This window comes from Hydra vulgaris, chromosome 12, assembly GCF_038396675.1.
Source record: "Hydra vulgaris chromosome 12, alternate assembly HydraT2T_AEP".
NCBI classification, from domain to species: Eukaryota; Metazoa; Cnidaria; class Hydrozoa; order Anthoathecata; family Hydridae; genus Hydra; species Hydra vulgaris.
This window is the reverse complement of record NC_088931.1, coordinates 20947321-20958156: the sequence shown is the minus strand read 5'-3', so window position 1 is coordinate 20958156 and position 10836 is coordinate 20947321. Positions and strand designations below refer to the sequence as shown.

Sequence of the window (10836 nt, the reverse complement as noted above, 5' to 3'; positions counted from 1 at the left end):
AAAAACGCAAACAAAACCGATTTGTATTAATTTCCTATTAAAATATTAATTGTATTAAAATAATTAAAGTGCAGGTGTCTGAATTACCACACCCTGATTTGGAGATAGAACAATGTAATACGCACTTATTTTATAAAATACGGTGTTATTTTGTTTTATCTCCATTTTCTGTTAAAAAATATAATACAAGCTAGTATTTTATATATATATCGGGCAAGATGATTTGGCAACTGAAGTTCTGTAAGGTACAGTAGAAGTCTGTAGATATGAGGCGTTGCGAACGAAAGGAGCACACCAACCAATTTTCGAAAATCCGTTTTCTTTAACCATTTTTTACTTTAGTCTGTCATCTACAATATAACACAAGATCAACGTGCCAGTGGGCGTCTATCTGACTGAAAATCCCTTGTTATTTACACGTGATAAAATCTGAAGACAAACACTTTGTAACCAGTAAAACGTTCGTCCGAAAGAGGCACAGCAACCAACACAACTACCACAGAGGGGGAGGGGGTGTAAACTCTTCTACCACGTGGTAGGAAAAAGTGTAATTTCGCGCTTACTCAAAACTTGATTTTGGTTGGTGTGCCTCTTTCGTTCGCAACGCCTCATATCTGTTTCATTAGAAAAAAATCTTATTTTACACTAGTGAACAAATAATATAAACACGCTATTTTGTCTAAAATTTAATTCTACAGAGAAGATAAGTATTATATTATCTAAAGTAAATGTACCAAGATCTTCACAACAAAATAAAGCTTTAGTTATAAGTTCTAAAAGCATAACATCTAAAATACATTGCACAATAAAAAGATATCTTAAAGAATAATTAGTTAACCAGCACTTCTGGTTAGTCCATTAAAAGTATAACATTTCAGTAAGAAGCCCATTTAACAACATAGCATATAAAACATTATTTTGACAATAAAATAAATTACATTAAAACACTCTTATAAAATGCAGTATTTACAGATGCTTTATCTGGATGTGGGAAACAATCTTAAAATTCAAATAGCCTGCAATAGCAGAAAAATGTTTGAAATCCAATTTTAGACAGAAAATATATATATTTTTGAAGAGCGTGAATTGCTCTTATTACACCAAGAAGACTAAATGTTTTAGCAGCGACTGCTTTGAGCTCTATCTTTATTGAATAAATCTATCTTTATTGAAATTATAAATCCAAAAAAATCAAATATTATCGTTGGTTGTGTTTACAGGCATCCAAAAATGTCTTTAGACAACTTCCTATCATTCTATCTTAATCCGTTACTCAAAAACCTAACAAAATAAAATAAAACTGTATTCATTTTAGGGGATTTCAACATTGATCTGTTAAAGTATGACACAGATTCATATAATTTTAAGTATATAAGCAATGATCAATCATAGCTCGCTATGATTGATCATTGCTTTTTTTCTTAACTATTTTACAAAGTATCAATTTGACTATTGATATTGTCAACCTTTTGTAAAATAGAATTCCCTGGTTCAAAACTTTTGTTAAATTATTCTGTTTTCTGGGTAACATATCAAAAACTAACATAAGGCGATGGGAAATTGACTATTTTATTGATGGTTTGATGAGTTTTCTTCCTAAATTCGTTCAGTTTTTGCATGTTGTCCATAAACCAAAAATCAACGAACATACGTGTTCATTTTTTATCACTGATATTTTGAGTGTATTTAGTTGTGTATTTATGTAAGAATTTAAATCTTTTTTTTGGTTACAGACTTGAATGAAACATATTCTCCCTTTCTTATTTGTAGTTATAGGAAGCTCGTAGAAGACTTAAATTCGTCTTGTCATCGAGTACCTTTTTCAGAAACGTGTAACACACATAAAAAATCACTTGCATACGTGGTATATATGTATGTGTTACATATATACCTTGTTGTTAATATTTTTTTATCGATTTGTATTAAAAGTTAAGTTACATTTTTTTTTTTTTTTCAAATTTTAAGAAATTCCTTATAGTTGCTCAATTTGATGTATTTTTTATTTTTAGAGAGTGTTCGTTGTTTAAGTTTAATAGTGATTCGTTTCTGGAAACTAATTTGTTAAATAATAAGGAAATCGCTCTTGTATTGCATTTATTTATATCGTTTTTAAAAACGTGTGTTGTAAAATGTTCTGGAACCAGACTTAGTTTAAATTTAAACATGAAAAGGATACTTTGAAAAATATTTATTTGAAGTATATTTAGTGCGTTCATTTGTTCCAGTAAGGGTTGAGCATGAGTAAATTTGTTTTTGTTGTATACAAGTCTTGAAGCGTGTTTTTGACGTAAGTAGATTTTAGATTTGTGGGTACTGCCTTATACTATATTGAGATAGCTATGTATTTCTATTTTTATACGGCAGATCAGATTGTCTTAGCTGCTTTCTCACATTCTGCGTCCAATTTTTATGTGCATGTTTTACCTTTAAAGTTTTGTTGTTGTTTTTCTGTAATAAAAACTTACGCATCTACAATTTTGACGTAAATAACTTTTGATTGGATAAAACGGAGATAGCACATTATAACTATAATTTATAATCAGAATTAAGGAGATAGAACAAAATGCAATGTCAATGATAGTAAGTTAATTTTTTTTAATAAAAGTTAAATATTTTACCTATAAAAAGAAAAAAAATTGACCTAACTAAATATTTTTGATTTGTGGAGATAAAACAAAATAATTCTAATCTTGCGATATTTCAAATATACTGAAAAGAAAAAAGAAAACCTTATTTTTTCGTTTAAATCTAAAAAATTTTGCAAAATAAAGTAGCAAATAATTGTATTTTTTGATTTATATATCAGCTAAAAAAATGTTCCATCGAGTACCAAGAAAATATGCTTGTTCCGGTCAGCGACGGATCTAGGGGCAGGGGATTGGGGGAATGCATCCCCCCTCCAGAATCTGAAAGTCCTAAAAAGATCTTAGAAATTGATGACCTTTTTTTTTTAAATTTTGGGAGACGTAAATATGGTGCCAAATAGAAAAATATTCCAATATTCACCCCACCCCCATCCCCTTCTTACCAAAAATTCCTGATTCCAGTTAATTAACGTTTGTACTTTTAAAATATAAAGGGATTACTGCGATATTGGAAGTTGTTAAAGAAATAAAAATGTTAATAAACCCATAAAAATCTTGTTTTCCGTCATTTTTTAAAGTATTTTATTATATCAAAACAAATGAAAATGGTGGGAAACTTAAATTTAAGTTTTTTACTTGTAGAACTTGTTTTAATACAGCTTTAAAATCATTAATAATAAATATAATTTTAAGAAACGTGCTTTTGTCATTGTATACTATATAGAAGTTTGTTGGTTTTTTTATTTATTGTTTGATAAAGACAACATGTTTGAAAAAACTCAACTCAACAGCTTTAGAATTCTCTGTAATACAACTATATCAAATGATCAGAAACTCAGCTCTTGTACACAGTGTACATATTTATCCTATCTAGCACGATATTTCAGTGGAATATTAAAATTCTATCCTAAAAAATAAAATTTCTGAGATTTCTGCAAAGTGTACTCTTCAAAGTTTGATCACACTGTAAGTAGAACAACTGATTGATATGCCGGAAGGTGGTCAAGATAAAAATCCAATTGCAATTTAAAAATTTGGAATTATATATAAAAAAATTGGTTTTGACGGAGCATTAAACCAAAGTATTTATAAGCAGAAATATGCGACAAGCAACACAATAATAGAACTTAAGCATAAAGGAAACTTTTTCAGTACAGCTTTTGTGCCTTTATTGTTTTTAAAGTAGGAGATAGCAAAGTTTTGAAAATTATTATTCTGACGAGAGCGACGGTGACGTCGAAGAGTACGGACAAGTTGAATTAACAAATTTAGGCAATGTAGAAGAAAATATGAAAAGTGTTCGTATAACTGTTAAATTTTTTAGAAGTTCTTCTGTGAGAAATAATATTTTGAAAGAAAAGATCAAAATAGTTTTAGGAAATGACCTTCAGCTATGTTAGACGTAAGAACTCGTTGAAATTCAATGATCGAAATGATATCTAGATTTTTAAAACTATTTCATATCATTAAAGAAGCTCTGCAAGATATTGAAAGTGTACATTTAATAGAAAATATTAATATTGAATTATTAAATGAAATGGAAAATACTCTAAAGCCAATTAAATTAACTGTTGAAGCTCTTAGCAGAGACGATGCTAATCTTGCAACAGCCCGATTAGCAATTGATTTTATGCTAAAAAAATTAAAAGAATCCAATAGTAATTTAAGTAGAGAGCTATTAATGGCGATGAAAACTCAAATAAATAGCCGTAAAAACCAAGAAATAGAAGAGCTATTAGATTCTCTTGTAAATGGTACTATGCCTTCAAAATACAATTATTTACAATAGATTTACTGAAGAGATTATTTGGTGAGGATGAAGAACAGTAAAACACTCATGAACAGGGGCATTCAGCTGAAAATAAGGAAAGTACTACAGGAAACACACTACCATTAACACTGGAGGAAGAACTACATAAAATATTAAAAAGTGCGAAATGTCTAAATTTGCCAACTTGCGTGAATAAATTAACTGATATTAAAAAATAATTTTTATTATTTTCAAAAACTAAAAAAAGAACTGTATATTTAGAAAAATTGTATCAAGCGTTAATGACGATAAAACCAACATCAACAAATTCCGAATAAACATTTTCTGAGCATCCAACTTCTGTACAAGAATTCGTTCTAGATTATCGGACAATTCATTAAGTTTTTTTAAAGTTTTATTTTTTACTTGCAAGTATTTTAATTGAGTTGAGTTTAATTTTGCTAGTATATTTACATGCATTTTATAAAATGTGATATTTTTAAAAAGTTAATGTCAAGTTTATTTGGTAGTTTAAGATTATAATAAAAGTATAGAATAATATATTTACGTTAGACGTTGAACTGGCTAATAGTTGTTTTATTTACCTTAACGTATACCAAATCCATTCTCAAAAATCGGCGTGAGAATAAAAAATCCTTTCATGCTATTGTTAAAATTGCAAGTTAAAAAGATGTATTGGACCCGGACCCGATAAATATTCTTAGACTCGACTCGGACTCGTCGGTTCTAAAAATGCCGGATTTTTCCAAATCCTAGTTGGGAGGGAGGCGGGAACTTTCTATTAAATACTCTTCTGGGGTGCTCTGTGATAAGACCGTAAGGACTTCTTGAGACCCCTAAAAAAAAAAATGCATTTCTTAAAATGGGACTCAGTGATATGTCTACATTATGCCTTCTGCTTGCTTTTGCTATTTATTTTATTATATAAAGTACATTATATATATTTTTAAACGGCGATATAAACTAAAGTAAACTTTGATATAAAAATAAAAAACATATAAAAAGTAAAAATAAACAAAAATTTCCATGAATAAATGTTTAAATCAACCAAAAAATCGCTAGAGCAATGAAAAACTATCTATTTATAAATATTTTAAACTTTCATCAATAACATTTTCACAATAGTTCTAAAAAATCATCCAACATTCAAACCGGAATGTGATTATATGTGATTATATGTGGTAGTGACATAGTGACTATGCGATTATAATATGCGATTACTTATCAATCTAACTCTTAGTGTAACTGTTTGAGTAATTAAAAAGAGAACACAATAAAAATGACTGTAATAAAAAGGCAAATAAATAGAAATTTGACACAACTTACAAAAGAAGAACTGAAACACACTATTATTTATTGCAATAATGAAAATATACAACTTTTTACACACGCCATAAAAAAAAGTTGTAAAACACACACATTTACCAAAAATATTAATAAATGCGTACTAAGCATCAAAAGGTTAATATAAACAAAACTAACTTTTGAAAAACATTTTATTTGCAGGGGATAAAAATCATTTATTACCTAATTAATTCCTGGGACTTAAGTGTTAGAAAAATAACGTAAGCGTGGCCAAGTGGATTCCGCTTCAGGCTAGTGAAGAAAATGGAATAGGGGTCTCCAAATAAGTATGTACGCATTTATGAGGCAGGGGGTACCCAAATATGTAAAAATTCGTATAGAGGGCGGGGATGGTGGTAAAAGACAGCAAGTATCTGCTCGGTTTAGCTCTACTTGTTCTCTATCTCTCCCAGAACTTGACTTCTTTTTTTTATCAAAAGCATTGATTTTAACAAGTTTAAAATATCAATATTATGTTACGTAACTGAGAAACGTCAAACAACAAAATTTGTTTTTAATGTTTAAAAAAAATTATGCGTTAGTATAAGATTGGGTTTGAATTTATGTACGCAGAACTGTTGAAAGCGTATAGATGCGTTCAAAAAGGGAGGAGGGGATTATGGATGTCCCTAAACTTTTAGGATTTAAAAAAATAAAAAGAAACTTTACATGTGGAAAAATTTACAAGTTTAATCTAAAGAAAATTTATTTCTAATTTTATCACGTATATATACTATGGCAGTAACACTTACAGAAATAATAAAAATATTAAAAGAAATGTTTATAGAATTCAAAAAAGAAACTGAAGAAATGTTTCGTAAGCAAGAGAAAACTATTATGGATATTATTGGCGCTAATATAAAAATAATTAACGACAGATTGGACAAAGCAGAGTTAAACAACAACGTGAATGCAAACAAAATTAAAGAACTTACAAAGGAATTGGAAGATATTAAGGATAGTCTAAACTACAACGAAGAACTAGTTGACAAAAAAATTCATAACAACAATAAACAACTTGATAAAAAACTCTAACTTACTAATATAGAAAAATTTATGAAGGAAAAGCAACGAAACCTGGAAGATAGATTAAGCAGAAATAACCTACGAATCGATGGAATTGATGAAAATGTTCAAGAATCATGGGGGGATTCTGAAGAAAAAGTTCACACATACTTCTAGCAAAAGCTTAAACTGAAAAATATCGAAATTGAACGTGCCCACCGCACTGGATTGAAGAAAGATGAATGACCGAGGACAATAGTATTTAATCTGCAGAAATACAAAGACAAAATAAGAATACGGGCCTACTGGATTACTAAAGGATTTAAAAAATCATCCAGAATAATACAAAAGTTATATATAAAATTTATAAGAACTGCAAAAACCTATTTGAAAAAATTCGCAAAAACCTGAAGAAAAGTTATTTTTCCCAATTATTCAATACATTTAAAAACGACACAAAGCGCACGTGGTAAATAAAAAAAGAAATCATTGGCAAAAAAAACATTATGCACCGGTTTCCTGCCACAAATGGTTAGAGTCGATAACAAAAGTATATATGAAACAAAAACTATAGCTCAAGAATTTAACAAATATTAACAAAGACCAAATCGTTGTTTATTGATTATCGAGAACCCATGGTCAATTACATTTGTTCAGATAAGTTATCTTCCAAATTAATTTTTGATGAGTTTGAAAGAGCCTTTAAATCTGTTAAAAAGAATAAAGCAATTGGAGCAGATCAAATTAATGGAAACGTGGTAAAAGATTGCTTTGAACAACTTAAAGTTGTTCTTTTTAAAATCTTTAGGGCTTCTATCCATTAAGGAGTATTCCCAGGACAATTAAAAATTTCAAAAACTATTCCTATTTTTAAAAAAGGGGACAAATCTGAAATTAATAATTATCGCCCCATCTCTGTTTTCTCCACATTTTATAAATACTAGAAAAAATTATGTCCAACAGAATATACAAATATTTTCATGATAATAATCTGTTTGGTTTCATGAAATTAATCGATTTGGTTTCATGAAAGATAACTCAACTGAACATGGAATTATCCCATTTGTACGTGAAATCTCAAAATCATTTGAAAAATCACAATATACATTAGGAATTTTTATTGACCTATCAAAAGCCTTTGATTCGGTCAATTACCATATTTTGATTTATAAACTCAAATACTACGAAATAAAAAATAAAAACTTAAAACGGTTGAAAAGTTATCTACCTGACCGAAAACAGTTTATACCATTTAACAATGATTATTAACCCACTTTTCTTAATATAGCCTGTGGAGTCCCACAAGGTTCAATTCTTGGACCTCTCCTTTTTTTAATTTATATAAATGACTTAAATAAAGCTTCAAAACTAGCGAACAATATGAAGATTATACAAACGTATTCCTTTCTAACTATGATATCGCTGAACTTTTTAAAACAGTGAACGAAGAACTCAGATATATATCTAATTGCTTCAAGTGTAATAAGTTAACCTTGAATGCTAATAAAACAAAATGGGTTTTATTTCATTCGATTACAAAAAAAGCAATTTCTCCCATCTGCTTCAAATTTTTATCGATCAAAAGGAAATAAAAATGGATTTTGTTACAAAATCTTTAGGTATTTATCTTGATGAAAACATTACTTGGAATTACCATATTGATTATATAAACACAAAAATTTCTAAAAAACATTGGGATGCAATATAAATTACGAATCTATCTCAATAAGAAAGTCTTAATCCAACTTTATTACTCATTTATACATAGTTATTTAAATTATGCCAAAATTGCTTGGGGAAGTACAGAAAAAAGTAAGTTGCAACGTCTTTATCTCCGTCAGAAACGCGAAATCCGTACAAACAATTTTGCAAATCGCTTCTCTCATTCGAAGCATTATTTAATTGAAATTAGAGTTCTGAATATATACGAGTTAAATGCATTTAATATCTTATGTTTTGTATATATGTGGATAAATAACTTATCCCTAGCCTTCTTCAAAGATATTTGGTATTTTTTCTTTTAGACCAAACAGTAAATATATTTTGAGAAATAATTACTTTTTAAATGAACCTTCTTGTCAAACAAACTTTAATCAATTTTGTATTACCTATCGACCTATCGAATTTTGTAAAAGTTTAATAATTTTTTTGTTTTTGTTTTTATTGTTAAATGCTTATTTAAGGTTCTGACGACAAGATTCTTGTGATCTTCTTTCAGATACCTTGCTTATATTTGCTATACTTTCTATCATTGTAAGTTTATATTATTATTTTTATTATTGGTAATATTAAGTTGTACAACGACTAACAAATGTAAACCTAGAAAAAAAAAAAAAAAAAAACTCGTTACCAGAAATTTAGGTAAATAGTTAACGTCAAAGATTAAAAACACTGAATTTGTTTTTAATAAAAATAAATATTATTGGAATTAAAATAACATAAAATATTTTAAGTTTTATTATAGCTTAATTAATATAATTTATCATAAAAAATTTAATATAATACAAATAACTATAATCTTTGAGTAAATATTATACAATAAATATAATCTTTGAGTAAATATAAGAATTTATATACACATCGTGTAAAAATGTTAGCGTTGTTTTTTTACGTACAGACGAGGCATTTTTCCGTGCATTATAAAGGAATATGCTTTGTATGTCTTATATATACATATCAAATACGCGTCAGTATATATGTATGTGTGTATATAAAAAGTTGGTTGTTTTATTATTATTTTACATGGAATTAATCAAAAATATGCGATTGATTATTTCGTACTGACAGGGGAGAAATTTTTCGGTGAGGTAGTCTTCCGTTTGAATAAATTGAACCTAAAGCTGTTATGGTTGGTACTCCTGCTATTTTCTTTTCTTCGCAACATTTTATGTCATCTACTTCATCAGAGATTTTTTTCTGTTCAACAATACAAATCATCTCATTTTGATTTGTTTGAATATCTTTTTTAGACTCATAAACTCCATCAAAAATACTTGACTTCATTCGTTCTTCCTGACATTTGTTAACCGTCAATACTTGAGAATTATCAATTGACTCTTCTCTATAGATATTAATATTAGTTTTGCCACCAGGTGGGTTAATAACCCTAAAATATAGTTTAAGATTCTAAGAGTTTTCGGTTTTTTTAATTTAAATAAAACTTTTTTAAATAAATATGTTTTTTTTTCCATAAAGAAACTTTTTTTAAGAAACCCAATGCATAGAATTAACCAATTACTTTACAAAAATTTAAATTTCAGAAAATTATTGTCATGCGTTTCCGAAAGATTGTTCTAATAAGCTAGTTTTTTATAAAACGTATTCACAACGTTTCTTTTAAAAGTCATTACATAACAGTCATCTTTACTTAATTAATTGTTAACTATTTTAATTAATATTAACACCTTATAACCTTTTTCTTTTTTTCCTCTGATTGCATTTTTCATTAATTACAAAAATGTCAATTTTTTTGAAAGTGTGCCTAATTTATGCTGAAAATAAATGATATGCTCAAATATATTATTAATGAACAATACGCATGATTTGTAACGCTGGCAACACTGTAGTTAATTAATTTTTTTCTTTTGAACTTATGTTAAGATAAAATTTACTTATCAAATCTATTTATTATGATGAAAAATTCTTAAAAAAATGATTACCTACCTCATTTTTAAATTTTGTCGCTGTTAAGCTCCGTCTCAAAACGCAAATATAAGCAAAATGCTCAGCAGAGCAAATCGAATGGTAACTTAAACATAAAACGAACAGAAGGTGCGAATATAATATAAATAGTTATTGATTTTTTGAAATATTTTTATTTATTGGCTAATACAGAAAGCGTTTTGTGATTAATGATTGTTTTATATCAAGAGCGTTAAGCACTTTGTTCGCTTATGTTTTTATATAGACGCGCTTATTATTAACAGCATCGCAGCTCTGGGTTAGCTTCATCACACTGTCAGAGTGGCGTGTAAACCGTGTTTAAATTTCATACTCGCTGTTTCCTTAGTCATTAACCTTATTCTAACTTATTCCAGATAAATTTTTTTCTTTGCCTTCATTGTTTAGATAAACTTAAGTTTTGTTTAAACTGAGAGTTTTTAAAAATATTAGGTAAATTAGTTTGTTGAG

At 28.0% G+C, this 10836-nt stretch overlaps 1 protein-coding gene across 1 annotated transcript; it reads right to left on the bottom strand.

The window, feature by feature from the left end:
- Positions 1–9101: 9101 nt before the first annotated feature.
- LOC105846887 (uncharacterized) lies at positions 9102–10520 on the bottom strand. Its single transcript, XM_065812517.1, has 2 exons — positions 10369–10520; positions 9102–9811 (listed from the first exon to the last, which is right to left on the bottom strand). The coding sequence occupies exons 1-2, from the start codon at positions 10371–10373 to the stop codon at positions 9454–9456; spliced, it is 363 nt and encodes a 120-aa protein (XP_065668589.1). The 5' UTR covers positions 10374–10520; the 3' UTR covers positions 9102–9453.
- Positions 10521–10836: the final 316 nt, after the last annotated feature.